The 16,517-nt window shown below is 41.1% G+C and overlaps 1 protein-coding gene across 2 annotated transcripts; it reads right to left on the bottom strand.

Moving 5' to 3' along the window:
* Positions 1-3,455: 3,455 nt before the first annotated feature.
* On the bottom strand, positions 3,456-15,451 carry LOC122549169 (elongation factor 1-alpha-like). 2 transcript variants are annotated; one of them, XM_043688533.2, is made up of 7 exons: positions 15,019-15,451; positions 14,619-14,798; positions 13,778-14,074; positions 13,058-13,208; positions 9,157-9,413; positions 6,069-6,303; positions 3,456-3,697 (listed from the first exon to the last, which is right to left on the bottom strand). In XM_043688533.2, exons 1-7 carry the CDS (start codon positions 15,160-15,162, stop codon positions 3,597-3,599), a joined length of 1,365 nt encoding a protein of 454 aa, XP_043544468.1. In that variant the 5' UTR covers positions 15,163-15,451; the 3' UTR covers positions 3,456-3,596. The 2 variants fall into 2 exon arrangements, with proteins under 2 accessions (XP_043544468.1, XP_043544469.1); XM_043688534.2 differs by lacking the exon at positions 6,069-6,303 and having other exon boundaries at positions 15,019-15,450.
* Between the last annotated feature and the right edge of the window lie 1,066 nt (positions 15,452-16,517).

Genomic DNA, 16,517 nt, shown 5'->3' with positions numbered 1-16,517 from the left:
TTAAACAGAGGGGGTCTGTTTCCATGCTTTACATCTGACTCACCTACTGTACCTTATTTCCCTAGAGGTGGTCAAGTTTTGCACCTTCTCTAGTAGGTATATCCACACTGAATCAAAACAGTTTGTACACAAACTGACACTGCTATCGTGTTAAGGGTTTAGATGGAGGGGAATTTGCTTGCAAAGTTAAAATCCCCTATCAGAACTACTGTATGTGACCAACTACCCTTCCTCACCCTGTGATCATCCCACCCCCTTGCTGCATTCTAATGGTATTGAATGATTAGAGGCAATGTGCTGAGGCTTTTCAATGTCTATTAAATATGTCTCAGTACCATGATTAAGCCCCTGAAGCACAGCTGCTAGAAGGTGGTGAGGGAACAGATGGCTATTAAGCCTTATCTTTACTGCTGTGGATAGATGTTGGTAGAGGTGAACACTAAATCATGGGACTTTCATACATATCCTTGAAGTGCTACTGCTGAGACTCAAAGATCTAGATACAAAAGGATCCACTCCACAACACCCAACTGCAGTTCTAAGTCTCAACCCAGTGTACTCCCCACTCCATGGCCAGCAAGTTTAAGATCAACCCTGGTTCAGTGATATACCAGAAAAGAACCAGATAAAGAGGTGTCAACTTTAAACTGCTTCCTACTGTGTGGAAGTATTCCATAGAGGATCAGATCCAAGCTGTACAGTCCTACCACTGAGTAATGAACAGTTCAACTCATTGGAGATAGCAATAGCTCCACAAGAAAATCCATTCTAAAGAGGAGCCTAGAACAGTGGACAAAAGACAAGCCTGAAGCATTTGCAAGCATCTTCATGTAGTTATATTTGTACCACAAGATAAATAAACAGGTGGAGGTATTAAATAATGTTTGACTACTATGTTACAGCAATGCTGAATGCCTATGATCTAAAACTAGCTGTGCCAGTAACCAAGCAATTCTAGTATGGCTAGCATTTGCCTGGAGGTGGTATAATATGGAAAATTGTTTGTTCTGGCTACAAGTAGGCTTCATCCAAACCGACCAATGGCCACCCTGTATCAAGAGTTAGCAGTAACGGAAGGAGTCAGTGTTAAGTGGCATCTGCTCAACCTTTTAGGTCTCTTTCCAGTCTATTCATGTTGTCAATTTTCTTGGTCCTTTACACAAGAAAAATCCTTAGTTTGCCTTTAAAGTATTGCCTGTCCACCACTTTTTTCCAAATGAGCACAGCCAATTGACCTTGAGAACTCATTAAGTATTAAGCTCTAATTTAATAGAAGTGGATTAGTGGTAGTACTGTAGTCTAAGTCAAGACAGGTTCAAGTTCCACCTGCACCAGAGGTAATTTAATTGGAAGCAAAACACCAGATACTGGAAAATTTAAAATGCAAAAAATAAAGCAGATTATGCACATATCAAGTCTAGTAAGACTTGAGCTCCACTGTTCTGATGAATCAGTCAACACAAACCCTTCAGACCAACTGGTCTGCAACCACATCTCCCTAACTATGCACACTTGTTTGGCCCATATCCCTCCAAAGCTTTCCTATTAGTGAATTTATCCAAATAAAAATGCATCTAGTATTTCCTGACAGTTCATGGTACAAATTATAAAGTAGTGCCTCATGCTATTTTTAAAAAACAAGAATATGCCACCTAGTTTTGGATGCCCCCCATCTTTGGTAAAGATATTTGCAATTTACCTGATCTATGCCCCTCCTGATTTTGTCAACTTTTACAAAGGTCACCCTTTAACCTATGCTCCAGTGAGCAAGTCACAGCCTAACTCAAGCCCTCTGTTCTTGCAACTTCAGCAAATTGTTTGAACCTTGTCCAATTTCACATCATTCCTATAAACAGGGCAACCAGAACTGTACACTACTTCAAAGGCCTCACCAACATCCTGTACAACTTAACAGGACATCAACTTGTATACTCAAAACAGTGAGCAATGAAGGCACGTGAGCTAAACACCTTCCTAACCACCCTGCCTAGCCATGATGCAAATTTGCAAAGACTTGTGTACCTAGCATCTAGGTCTGGTATACAGTGAATGGTAGTGCCCTGGGTAGTGTTGTAGAAGACCCACCCTTTTTTACAAAAATGCATTTGTCAGATGGACTTTAATTTGGACAGTCCTCAGTCCATTGAGCAAATCTATCAGATTTTGTAGTCTTGATCACTTCACTATCCACTATAGTAATGTTTGTATCATCTGCAAACTTACTAACCATCTCTTCTATATTCTCATCTAAATATTTTCTGTAAGTGGAAACTCCAATCCAAAAACCCTCCACCAGCAGCCCTCTTTCCTATGTTAGGAAAGGAGATTTTCATTCTATGGACAAGCTCACCCTGCATCCCATGTGATCTAATTCTACTAAATTCATCTACCATGCAGAACATTAAAGGCCTCACTTAAAGTAAACATCTACTTTGCCCTCAATCTTTGGTTACTTCAAGAGAAGCTCAAATTTCAGCTGAAGATCATACCTGAGTTGAACCAACAGCAGTTCTCTCCAGATGCTGCCAGACCTGCAGAGTTTAAGTGTTGACATGTCTGACCAGATTAAAAATCTAATCACCAATGATTGTCACTATAGCTTCATTATTTCATATCTAATTGTGTACAGCATAACTGTTCCTTAGTTTTCCAGAGCAGGGTGTGGAGCAATCAACACATCTGAAAAATCTTTGTACTAATTTGAATTATCCAGTCTATGATTAAAGGTCCCATGATTACTAAATTACCCTAATACTTGCACCTTAAATTTAGATTTTAGTGCAATTGTCACTTCCAACCAAAGTCTTTGAACTTAAACTTCAAGCAGACAATGCCCCTCTAACCAAAACATTAAGTAATGGAAGGGTGTTACCACATCTAGGTGGTCTTCCATCACATCTGGACCTTTCATCAGAGACAATGCCATATTGCAAAGCTCTCAAGTTATAAATTTAACTTACTGCAACAGGTTAGGTGTAGTTCTTAAATGCCCATTTTACTTTGAAGTTCTTATTTACCTTTTCCACCTGTCAGATTTATCTAGAATCTAAGTCAGGATCTAATCAATTGTAAAAGCACAGCTGATGATTTCTGATGAGGGAACAATGTCAACTGACTAATTTTCACAAATTCCACTTTGATCATGTGTTCAGTATTGGTCATAGCATTTCAAGCAACATGCAGATCAGATTCTTGTGATGCAGTAGCAAGATCAGCCTCTATACCAGGAGGCTTGGATTCAAATCCCACCTGTGAGCATCAGAACACATCTGAACAGTTGACTAAATCTACAAGTCTGCTGTATTTCATACATGTTCTCAGTGACAGATTACAAAGGCAGTCTGTATACATTAGGATTCAGTTGAATGTTGATTTGGGTTTAAACCATGTAGAAATGCCATTTTAAAGATGTTAGTGCTGAATTAAAGGAAACAAGTTAGCTACACAACCACTATGCATAGAGAGTTTATTGCTGATTATAACAGTGCTAACATTAACTGAGGTGCCAAAAACATTGAACTGAATTAAATTGAAAAATCATTGGAACCAACTAGTGTTTATTTGCTTCTAAACATCAATTTTCAATCTTAGAAAACTTAAACTTCCTTCGTCAACTTTTTAGCCATTGATGTTTTGTCCACAGATTTAATTATCCCAACAGCAACGGTTTGCTTTAAATCACGGACAGCAAAGCGACCTGCAAGGAAAAAAGTGGAATAATTAAGTTATCCTGGTGCTTAATGCACTGATCAGACTGTTCCATTTCAAAATTCATGATCAGAGAATGAGAACAAAGTTGTCAAAGCAAACTGTTTAGCACTGCTCAACTTTTTATCCCAATGTTATTTCTGGAAATTGCTTATATAGGATGATGTGTGGCCACCAGTACACACCAAGGTCTTAAATGACAAGTGGTTGCTAAATAAGGTTCAGGTCTTGAAGTATCTGACGATAAAATCCAAAGAGGGTCACTGGACCTGAAGTGTCAACTAATCTTAAAGTGATCAAATGATCTGATTGCACAAAGACCAAATACATCAGATACAGCTATGGAAATTACATTGATTCTTAAATTATTACAGCAGAGACCATTTAGCCTACTGTATCCATATAAATTCTATGGAAGTGCAACTCAACAGTTCACTTACTCCTGTAAGAGAAGCATGCATGATTTAACAATGTGGACATTATGGTGTCAGTTCAAATGCTCTTCCACAAACTTTGCTATAGCAATCTTCATATGCATGCATCTTCAATTACATGAAATTGACAGGTAAACATTGAAGATTAGCAGCAAGAAAAAAGAGCTATGGATGCTGTAAATCAAAGACAGTAACTGGAAGAGCTCAGCAGGTCAGGTAGAATCTGTGGGGAGAAATCCATGTTTTTGGTCAAGTGACCTTGCCTTAACATTCAGATCACAACATTAAATGACTTCTCTCCAAATTCTGCCAGAAGTGCTGAGCTTTTCCAGCAGTCTATTACAAAAACCTTGGCTATTGAACTAGACTTTTGATAGGATAGTATTATTAAGTTGTCTCCATATTAACAGGTTTTGATAAGATTGGAGGAGTGTGTAGATCAGACAAGTATCTACCAAATTTCCTGGAGGGCACTTCAAATTTGAGTTAATTCACTGCAAATACTCAGCAAGTATGATAAAGTCACTGCTTATTATGTGTTTTGCTATCAAGTAGAAAAATTCAGGCGTTCTCAGCAAGTCTTGCTGGAATGGTTCAGGAGATTAAACAGCCTCAAGTTAAGCATGTTCAAGTCATGAAAAACTTAACTATATGAAAGGAGGGCAGATGAGCAGTCAGCAACACCTAAAGGAATGAGGGAACCCTACAGCAAGACCAGTAATACAGCAAAGTCAAATGCTGATAATTGTTCTTGGGGAGTGTAAATTTAAGCTATTTTCTTTTCCAAGTTCTATTAGAAGAGAAAGTCATGCAAATACATTAAGGATTTAGAAAATATTAGTTTCAGAAATGTGGGTATTTCAGGGTGTCAGAGATCCAGGAAATGTGTCTGCAGTAAATATCTGATGTGAAGCTTCAGCACTGAAGGAGGCTGTATTACACATTACTGCAAAGCAAGTTACCTAGACACTTCTGGGATGCAGTCATACCCTTTCAGTTAGGTAAAGGAAGTAGTAAAGGAAGAGATGATGCAACTACAAGCAGGCAGATACAAGTGCCCAGAAAACAGCAGTGCAAGAGCCATTGGAATCAGGTGACTGCAAGGTGCATGAGCTCACTGGCCAGGGTGGAGGAAGTGCAAAGGTTTATGGTATAGGAAGCCAGTTAAACAGGAGAAATATGTGGCTCTTAAAAGATTACCTAGTTAAGGGATTAAACTATTATCCAACTTGACCAGACAGTTGTGTTGCCTGCCCAGAGTGGTCATGGTCCAACAGAAGAAGAAAGGTTGTGCACCAAGAGTAAGCTTCTAACAGCTAAACTGGAAAGCTGGATTCTAACTGAGCTATAAGCAAATAGACAAGGGGCTCAAAGATGAAAAATCAATTGTTTATGTTGCACCACTGGAACCAGGAGTGTCTGAGCACAGTACCTGTTCTTAGATTTACAGGATCCATACTAATTATTTGGAGATTAATATATAGTCTAGCTAAATTTACTTAGACACCAAAATAAATTCAAGTTGTCCGGAAACAGCTGCAAAACGTTAACAGGAACAAGAATACCACCTTTGGTCAAACATGGACCTCAGATTCAGAAAAAGCTGCTTGAGGTGTAGATTCATACTGTTATCAGCATGTGATGGTATAGTTTTCTCCAACCCACCTGGTCAGTTTGATTATACCCTGTGAAATTGTTCCCATTGTCCACATTTCAACCTATGGTTAAAGGCTGTCAACTAATTTGCCCCTCAACCAACAGGAGGCTTTTTGCCTTTTAAAAAAATTCCTACTAGTTAATTTGCTACTTTTCCATTTCAGGCTCAACCAAAAATCCAATGCTCATTTCTCAAACTGACTACAAAAAAGTGTATCTTGCTTTGCAAAAAAACAAGTGTTGAAATTAAATTCAGTGTAGGATACTTACCAAGGGGTGGATATTCAAAGAAGGTTTCAACACAGAGTGGTTTGATTGGAATAAATTCCACTGTGGCAGCATCTCCAGATTTCAAGACCATAGGGTTATCTTCTAGCTTCTGTCCAGAACGTCGGTCAAGCCTTTCTTTAAACTCAGAAAGCCTACAGGTAACATGGGCAGTATGGCAATCTACTACTGGAGAATAACCAACTTTGATAAAGCCTGGATGATTGAGGACAATTATCTGCAAATGACAGTTTTCAGTTTACAACCTTAAGAATTTTGAACCACTTGAATTGGCATAGTACTGCAGTGAAAGTCTGCCATTTAGGATGGATGTTTAAATTGACTAGGGACAGGCAATAAGTATAGCCCAACCAGCAACAGATCCCATAAGGATTAAAACTTCCCTACGCTCACTATCCCTTTCAAATCAGCAAAGAGTCTACATTCAGGCAAAAGCCTTCATCAGGAATGAGGCTGTGAGCTGAGGAGGAGGGGGGGGGGGGGTGGTAAGTAGTTGAGTGCGATAGATAGGATGTGGGGGCAATGGTGCTAAGTCAAAGGGGAAGGTGGAATGGATAGTTGGGAAGGAAGATTGATGGACAGGTCATGAGGACAGTGGAGAGTTGGAAGGTTAGATCTGGGATAAGGGAGGGGAGGGGAAGTGAAGAAACTGAAATCCACATTGATGACTCACCTTCCACCTCAGGGCCTCCAACCCCATGACATCAGTGTAGAGCCAGTTTTCTCATTTCCTTATCCCAGATCTAACCTTCCAACTCAGCACTGCCCTCAACCTGTGCATCTTTCTTCCCACCTATCTCCTCCACTGATGTATCACCATTACCACCACCTCCATCTTCCCTCACCTTCCTCCCAGCCCCCACCAGCTATTTATCTCAACACCCTCAGCTCAGTCTCATTCCTGAAGAGCTTTTGCCTGAAGTGTTAACTCTCCTGCTCTTGGGATGCTTCCTGACCTGCTGTGCTTTTCCAGCACCAGTCACTTTCACCTCACTATCCCTTCTAATCAGTTTAATAGTTGTTACACCAATTTACAACTGAAGTGCTCTTCAAGTAGCCAAGCCCTTATGAAATTTAGCAATACAATCAATTGTCATTATTCGCAGGGGGATGGCTTTCTGCACTAACTCAGCTTTTTAAAAAAGGTAGCTTCTGCACACCAATGCAATTGTTTATTGTCCACAGCTTGTACACCATGCTGAGGATCAGTAAAAATAATCCTACTGAAGACAATCTTTGCCACAATTTTTGACTGACAAAGTATAGATGGAGGAGATCAGAGTCAAAGTGTGGTGCTGGAACAGCACAGCTGGTCAGGCAGCATCCAAGGAGCAGGAGAGTTGATGTTTTGAGCTTAGCTCCCCACATTTCTGATGTAGAGCTTAAGGGGCTGAGAGATAAATGGAAAGGGTGGGGCTGGGAGAGGTAGCTAAGAATGCAGTAGGTAGATGGAGGTGGGGGTGATGATGATAGGTCAGAGTGGATAGGTAGGACAGATCAAGAGGGTGGTGCCAAGTTGGAGGGTCAGATCTGGGATAAGATGGAGGAGGGGAGATGAGGAAACTGGTGAAATTGACATTGATCCCATGGGGGTTGGAGGGTCCCAGAAGATACAGCATTCTTTCTCCAAGTGTCAGGTGAAGAGACTCTGGTGGTGAAGGTGACCCAGGACTTGCATGTTTTGGTGGCTGGGATGGGTGAGTCTTTGGCCACAGGGTGGTGGGGTTGTTTTGTGTCCCATGGATGCTCTGAAATTATATGCAAGTTGGCATGTCTCCCCAGTGTAGTCAAGACATCAGGGACAATGGGCACAGGTGGGGTGGAGAGGTGCAGGAAACTCTACCCGATGTAGAATGACCCTTGGACAAAGGTGAGGGGGAGGTATGGCTACAGGTTTTACACTTCCTGTGGTGGCAAGGGAAGGTGTTGGAGTGGAGGTGGGTTGGTAGGAGGCATAGACCTAAGGGGGTCATGGTCTCTGCAGAATGCAGATGGGGTGGGGAGGGTGATAAATCTCTGGTGGTGGAATCTGTGTGTGGGTAGTAGAAATGGCAGAGGATGATGCATTGTATCTACAGGTTGGTAGAATGCAAGGTGTGGACTGGGGAATCTTGTGATTGGAGGGGCAGAGTTCAAGGTTTGAGGTGCAGGAAGGGGGAGATGCATTGAAGGGCATCATGGGAAATTGCAGTCCTTGAACAACAAGGCCACCTGGGATATTCTGTGGTGGAAATGGTCCTTCTGAGAAGCAGGTGTGGAAGAATAGAGTGTAAGGGGTAGCATTTTTTTTTTTAAATGAAGAGGTAGGGTCAGAGGTGTAGTCCAGGCAGCTGTAAGAGTTAGGTTTGAAATAGATGTCAGTGACTTGGGTGCCAGAAATGGAAATGGAGGGGTCCAGGAGGAGGGGGTGATGTCTGGGATGGTCCAGGTGAACTTAAGGTCAGAGTGGAACATGTTAGTGAAGGTGATTGACTGTTCAATCTCATAGGAGCACAAGGTGGTACTGATAGTCTATATATAGTGGAGGAAAAAAGGTAGGGAATGATGCTGTGTAGCTGAAGATGGGCTGTTCCACATACCCAAGAGGCAGACAGCTTGGGCCCATGGCTAACCCTTTGGTCTGGTAGGAGAGGATTCAAAATGAGGAATTGATGAGGGGAGGACCAGTTCAAGATCAAATGTGTCAGTGGAGAAGAAACAGAGGGCTTGAAGGCCTTCATGGCAGATGGATGTATATAGGAATTAGATGTCCATGGTAAAGATGGGGCATCTGACCTCTATTCAACCTGCATTCAAAGCAGGTTTCAGTGTGAAAAAACTGGAAGAGTAATCCATTTGTTTTACGGACAAAATGAAACTGCCTCAGAGTTAAGGGTTTGCAACTGAAAATCACATGACCTCATCCGAAGACCAGAAAACCCCAACTAAATTCAGGGTGAAAACTAGCCAAGTCACTTAGTTACCCTCAACATTAACCTCAACTTTGTAGCCTATGTTCTTTATTGCCCACCCACTCAAATGCAACTTCCTATATAGTTTACAGTATATTTTCAAAGATACTTAGTCATACTTGTGCAGTGAAACGGTTGGCCCGAGTTGGTGGATCATTTCTGCAATTACCAGCCACATTACCACGACGAATAGCCTTCACAGCCACATTTTTAATGTTGAAACCAACATTAAAGCCAGGGAATGCTTCAGATACAGGTTCATGGTGCATCTGAATTGATTTCACTTCAGCTGTCAAGTTTACTGGAGCAAACGTCACCATATTACCAGGCTTCAAGACTCCAGTTTCTATTCTTCCAACTGGAACAGTGCCAATGCCTAAAAATTAAAATGACAAGTAACATCTTTCAACAAATTCATCTAGATTAAATGCAACCAACACATACAAATTAACTAGAGTAAAACAGCCAGATTCTTGATACGCCATTTAATGAGTTATGATCCATCATTCTCTTGGCCCCAGTCCCCTATTACCCCTCAATCCAGGAGGTATCTAGCTCAAGCAGACAAATTACTTAAGTTGGGGGAATCCAGAGGGGCAGGATTTACATGTATTTGGAAAAAAGGACTGATGAGAGTCAACATGGCTTTATACACAGGAAATAAGTGTCTCACTAACAAGTGAGCTTTTCATAGTTTATGAAAAAGGAGGACCGATGAGGTCAGAGCCATAAACATTATCTGTATCGACTTCAGTAAGGCATTCAACAAGGTTTCTGGTTAGCAAGATGCTATCAATGGAATGCACGGAGAATAGCCATTTGATACAGAACAGTGTTGAAGGTAGAGAGGGTGGTGGAGGAGGGTTGCTTTTCAGACTGGACACCTGTGACCAGTGTGTGCCACAAGGATTGTGCTGGGCCTATTGCTTTGTAATTTGAGATTTGGATGTGAACAGAGGTATAGTTAGCAAGTTTGCAATGACACCAAAATTGGAGATTAGTGGACAGCAAAGATGACCTCAGTACAAACAGGATCTTGATCAGATGGACCAATGGACCATGGAGTGGCCAAAGGAGTTTAATTTAGATGAGGTTCTGCATTTTGGAAAAGCAAAATCAGGGCAGGACTTGTTCACTTAATGGTAAGGTCCTGGGGAGTGTTGCTGAACAAAGACCTTGGAATGCAGGTTCAATGCTCCTCAAAAAGGAGAGTTGCAGGTAGATAGGATCGTGAAGGTGGTGTTTGGTATGCTTGCTTTATTGGTCTCTGCATTGTGAGTTAGAGGCATGTTTTGGCTGTTCAGGGCACTTTTAGAATACTGCATGGATGTTTGAAACTTGAAAGGGTTTAGAAAAGATTTAAGGATGTTGACAAAGTTGGAGGGTTTGAGCTATAGAGTGTTGAATAGGCTGGGGCTGTTTTCCCTGGAGGGTCAGAGGCTGAGGGTGACTGTTTTATAAAATCACAAGGGGCATGAATATAGTAGATAAACAGGGCCTATCTGGGGTGGGGAGTCCAAAACTAGAGTGCAGAAGTTTAAGGTAGACATGAAGGATTTTAAAAAGGGACCAAAGGAGCAATTTTTTCATTTAGAGGGTTGTGTGTATATGGTATGAGCTGCCAGAGGCAATGGAGGAGGCTGATAGTTTAAAAGGCATTTGGATGGATAAATGAATAGGAACAGTTTAGGGAGAGATGGGCAAGTTAGTTTAATGTAGGATCTGGTCAGCAAGTTGGACCAAAGGCTATGCTTGTGCTAAAAATCCCAAGCCTGTGACTAGTTGCTGTTTGTGCAAGAGCTTTTCAAATATCTACCATCCTTAAGGCTTTTCATTGCTGAATTAAGATTTTTCATTCTTTGACTTCCCCATCAGCTGTATTTGATCCTCTTAATAGCTTCAAAAATCACTATCCTTTAGAAATACAATCTTGTACTCATTAGTAATCTCCAAAATTAACTCCAAAGAGTAAGAGATCAACACTACATTCCTGCCAAAGTGAACAAATCCCAAGATATGGTGCCCAGAACTACCCATTTTTCTCCAAATAGTCTCTACCAAGAGAATTGAAAATCCTGTTGTGGTTCTGTTCACCAAGCTGGGTATTTGTGGTGCAGATGTTTTGTCCCCTGTCTAGGTGACATCCTCAGTGCTTGGGAGCCTCCTGTGAAGCACTTCTGTGATCTTTCCTCCAGCATTTGTAGTTTGAATCTGCTGCTTCTGGTTGTCAGTTCCAGCTGTCCGTTGCAGTGGTCGGTATATTGGTCCAGGTCAATGTGCTTATTGATTGAATCTGTGGATGAGTGCCATGCCTCGAGGAATTCCCTGGCTGTTCTGTTTGACTTGTCCTATAATAGTAGTGTTGTCCCAGTCGAACTCATGTTTGTTATCTGCGTGTGTGACTACTAAGGATAGCTGGTCGTGTCGTTTTGTGGCTAGTTGGTGTTCATGGATATGGATTGTTAGCGGTCTTCCTGTTTGTCCTATGTAGTGTTTTGTGCAGTCCTTGCATGGGATTTTGTACACTACATAACCACTTCATTTTCTACTGTGCATGATTTTAGTGATCTGTATTCCTGGAAGAAGACCCTTTATGTACCAAGGGCACAAGCTGAAACTCATTAGCAATACAATAACCCATTAGCCAGTTTTATTTTATGCATCCATCTAAACAATTTTAGAGATATTTGTTCCATAAACAAAAACAAGTCCAAATGAACCTAGATCTCCAGTCTCATTTGGGTGTGCCATTCTTCTTTCTGCCACTCATTACATAACCAATAATAGGTTTTCATTTTCACAAGTTTTAAATAGAAGACTTGCTTAAAATATCCCAAGGAACTGAAACAATTAAGCAAGCTTGAACAAAAATATTAAGGCAAGATCCAAGATCCAAAATTTCCTAAGCTGGGGGTGGGTTTTAACTCTAAATTTGGTATGGGGGCAGCTCGAGAAAAACCCATAAGCTGAAAGTGCTCCAAGGGACCATGATTACATGATAAACATCTTTAACCCTTCATATCTGAAATTAAGATGGTGGTAAATATGGATTAAAAAAAACTTTTCAATCTCATTGGTGTGCAGAGATGCTAAATAAAATGTTTCAATAAAATTAAAGTGGCTGTAGTGGTCACCTTACTCACAAGCTGGCTTTGAGACAAGCACATGGGATAAAGCCATCCACATAAACCAGGCAACTAAGGACATTCACAGAAAAGAAAGCTTGCTGGTCACCCATTCAAGACTTAACTGCAGCTAACTCAAGAATGCTCAGTTATATATTTTAGCAGTTGCTTTAATAAGATAGCGTACATGTCAAGAGCTGGGAATCTTCCCGACAATCTGAAGTGTTTGGTTACAAAGCAAATTAGGGGAACCAGCTATTCACAAAAACTCACCTATACATCCTACTGAGAATAAAGGTCCACAATAAATTAATCAGTTTAACACCAAGGACATCAAAACTGGGTACCTTAAGTTTGGTTCTTTGACATGGGAGAGAGAGTGTTCAGGATTAGCGACTACTTAAGATTTCCCTTAAGAAAACTTTGGTAATTTATCCTTCAATTTTAAGGAAACCGTTTCAATTGAAAGGCAGAGCAGAATGCTTTAATACAACCCCTTCCTGTGGCTGACCGAGGGGGTGAAGGGGGCACACGAATCATATGTTCTTCCCACCATGGAGTACAGGAAGAGGGGTAGTGTGGAGATAGCCATTCTGTCAACATGGTGTATGATCACTACCCAAGTGTTCGTTCTGAGTTGGTAAACCTACGTGTAGTCATTGTTTCTTGGATATTCTAAAATTCAGCCAGCCACTCGCCAATTGCTTATAAACTGGAGCTTAAATATAAAACGCAGATGCCAAGAGACTCAGTTCAACTCTCAAGGCCTTCCTCCCCTGAATGAAACACCCCTCGTGCATGCATTCATTAATTTTCGGAGCGTTTGGACGAAGTCGATAGCTGTATAAACCTCGAGTCGGAATTAAATTTAAAGTTTGTAATCTCAAAGCGCTACCTCCAATTTTGTAGACGTCCTGCAGCGGCAAACGCAGGGGTTTGTTTAAGGAACGTCCAGGAGGAAGGATAGCATCCAGTACTTCCAGCAGGGTCTGACCGCTCGTATGGCCTTCTCTCCGCTTTATTTTCCACCCTCGAAACCAAGGCATCTACAAAAATCAGGCCGAGTTCAGTTAAAATGCAGTTATTGGGGTTAAGGGAATGGTAGAAACAACCTGAAACCGAACGAAAAATACCCTTTTTTCTGGGTCTTAGCAAACTGTCGACACAGAGGTAGCTTTTATAGATACCAGAGAAATGGTCCGGGTAGGTTACTCTTCAGAGGGTCAGAGTGGACTTGTTGGGCCGAAGGGTCTGTTTCTACACTGCAGGGAATCTAAATCTAAAAACAGCTTTTCGAGATCAGTACTCGAACTCTGATCAGTAATTGGTGTATTTTATGGAGAAAGTGAGGTCTGCAGATGTTGGAGATCAGAGCTGAAAATGTGTTGCTGGAACAGCGCAGGTCAGGCAGCATCCAGGGAACGGAGAATCGACGTTTCGGGCAGAAGGGCTTCTGCCCGAAACGTCGATTCTCCTGTTCCCTGGATGCTGCCTGACCTGCTGCGCTTTTCCAGCAACACATTTTCAGCCTTGGTGTATTTTATGTCATGTCCCTTTACTGGAACGGCTTCTCCCTTATTCCAGGCATATCGTGCCATGAAGGACAGACACCTACCTTGGGGCTAGGGCTCAGCATGTTCTCCCCATTCCAGCCAGAGACCGGCACGAACGGCACACTCGCCACATTGTAGCCGATCTTGCGGATGTAAACGCTCACATTCTTTACCACTTCCTCGAACCTTCTCTGGCTGTATGGCGGTTGAGTTACATCCATCTTATTGACACAGACGAGGAGTTGTTTCACTCCGAGGGTGAAGGCGAGGAGGGCATGTTCCCGAGTCTGACCTGACCTCGAAATCCCAGCTTCGAGCTCGCCCGGGGCGGCCGAAACCACGAGTAGCGCGACATCAGCCTGCAGAGTGTAGCAGGGGCGGGAGAGCAAAGGAGACCAGGTCAGGAAGGCTGCAGGATGCTAGTAACGAAAGCACCATCTACTCGAGAAGAAATAGTGGCGACATATAGCGGCTAGGGTTTATTGAGGAACAACGATTCAGAACTCCAAATTTTAAACAATCCTCCTTCCCCGTTTATTTTCCAGTAAACAAATGTCTCTGGAGTAAAGTTTTTGATTCCCAGGTCAATGAACCGCATTACAGTGGACGCAGAGTGGATAAATTTGAACAGTTAACTTTTTCATCTATTTCAACTGACTGCAGTTTAGAACTCCTACAGATACACCTCTCACTGTTTGAAAGATCCACAATATCTCCGTAAATTGGAGTGGTTTTAATGTTCTGTTTGTAGTGTTGGTGAGCTGTGGTTGTTAACGTGACTTTTAAAACAAAAAAAATTGCTTCATTTAGTCTGTTTAATGCTGGTGTTTCATGGAATCCTTCAAGGAGTAGTATGAAGCGGGGGGTGGGGGGAGAAGAGAAGGGGTAAGATTGAAGTTGTACCTGGGATGTTCCAGTCAACATGTTTTTAATGAAATCACGATGGCCGGGAGCATCGATGATGGTGAAGTAGAATTTCTGGGTGTGAAATTTCCAGAGTGAAATGTCTATTGTGATGCCTCTTTCCCGCTCAGCCTTCAGTTTATCCAAAACCCAGGCGTATTTAAATGACCCTTTTCCAATCTGTAAAAAAAGTCACGTTTGATAGTACAAAACAATTTAAAAGGACGTTAAATAAATCACTTTAAACTATTCTTGTAGAAGTTTCCTCGACCGTAAGAGAACGTATTTAAGCTTCAGAAAGGTATAACAATCCAATAAGCCTATCGCAGATATACAAACATTTACAGCAGGAAATTATGTTCTCTGAACATACATTAGATGACCTTAAAAACAATCGCACCTGATTTGCTGCTTGTTCTAGTTTTTCAATCGCCCGCCGCTCAATGCCACCACATTTATAAATGAGTTGGCCTGTAGTGGTGGACTTGCCAGAATCGACATGGCCAATAATAACAAGATTGATATGAGGCTTCTCCTTCCCCATTCCTGTTGTTTTCTAGAAAACAGGGGTTTTTTTTTTGGTCAGGCTTTATTTATTTGTTACAAACATCCGGACCCAGAAATGAACGTGAGGTTGCACGTGGAGAAACCACAAACTGATCGATTAATGAATTCAATGATAAAGGAAACCCGACCCTCATAACACACACGCACACAAAACCTCTATTTGACGCTTTGCAGCTGGCTGACCTGGACCTTCTTTCTAATCAGATACTTGATCGCATTAGAGATTGATGAGCTCGAGCAATGTTTACACCTGATCTCTATTGGTGTCTAATCCCAGGGTTCTATCCAATCGCCAGCTGTTTGAAATAGATTAAAATATTAACTACTCAGATCTGTCATCACTGTGCTGTCTACTGTAACTTGGATCTCCTATGAGGATGTTGATGACAGATCTGAGTAGTTAATATTTTAATCTATTTCAAACAGCTGGAGTTTAGATAGAACAAGACCATTTTATATTATGCTGAACGCTCGTAAGAAGCAACCTTGTATTTATATAGCTTTTAAAATAATGTTAAAGAAAATACAAAGATGTAGTATGAAAGAAATGTTTTATGCTGCAAATATGTTTGATGGTTTTCTTTCTGAAGCATCGAGGAAATTGACATGTGGCAATTATATTTTAAAACAGAATCTTTTTTGACGTATTTGAGAAATAAATCTGTAAAGAGCAAAGACTAGGTTATCAGAACGTAAAGAGCTGGCCTTCAAGGTAAAGGCAGGAATAAACATAGTGCTAAAGGATATGCTGTAACTTTTGCTTTTAAGAGAGGATAAATATTAAGAGAAAACTCCTAGAATTGTAACCATTGGCAGCCTTTGGAACATTTAATTTCATTGCAAAACACTTCATATGCTTCAAAGAGCTGAAATAGGTACTAATAGAATTAAAGTATTTTAAAAAACTAATATTTAAACTCCTATTTGAGGTGTTATTTTGCAGGTGGTAAGAACCATTTAAATGCTTTAAAATATTTTCAAGAGAGTCTGAATTCAATGCTACTGGGTAGAATATTAAGAAAGGAGCTAAATTTGTTAAGGGCAGACATATATTGGCACGTCTCTCTGAAACACTTGTAGGCAATGATAAGGTAGTGTACGGCCTCACCAAAAGTTGAAGATTTTCAAAGTGGTATAAGAGACTGAACATAAGTTCATTTTGGAGGTGAAATTTAGGTAAGTGGTATTTGATGTGAAGTGAATTGAAGATTAAGGTTTTGAATGACTTGGGTTTTATGGAGTTTGGCCCATGAACATATCGGAAAGATCAATTTCCTCTCTGATGAGGTCAAAATATATGTAGAGAAATATTGCTCAGAAGAAGTTTCTAGC

This window comes from Chiloscyllium plagiosum, unplaced genomic scaffold (genome assembly GCF_037043375.1).
Source record: "Chiloscyllium plagiosum isolate Xiang-an unplaced genomic scaffold, Cpla_swu_hap1 HiC_scaffold_4, whole genome shotgun sequence".
Lineage (NCBI taxonomy): Eukaryota > Metazoa > Chordata > Chondrichthyes > Orectolobiformes > Hemiscylliidae > Chiloscyllium > Chiloscyllium plagiosum.
Note: the sequence above shows the minus strand (reverse complement) of the source record. Positions and strands in the feature narration are given on the sequence as shown.

What these genes read in the sequence shown, in the direction of transcription:
- LOC122549169 (XM_043688533.2), bottom strand. Translation starts at nt 15,162, where the DNA reads ATGGGGAAGGAGAAGCCTCATATCAATCTTGTTATTATTGGCCATGTC. An exon ending in TAGAACAAGCAGCAAATCAG is followed by an intron (nt 14,799 to 15,018) that starts GTGCGATTGTTT and finishes CTTTTTTTACAG; the next exon opens with ATTGGAAAAGGGTCATTTAA. An exon ending in CTTTGAATATCCACCCCTTG is followed by an intron (nt 3,698 to 6,068) that starts GTAAGTATCCTA and finishes TTTTCCTTGCAG; the next exon opens with GTCGCTTTGCTGTCCGTGAT.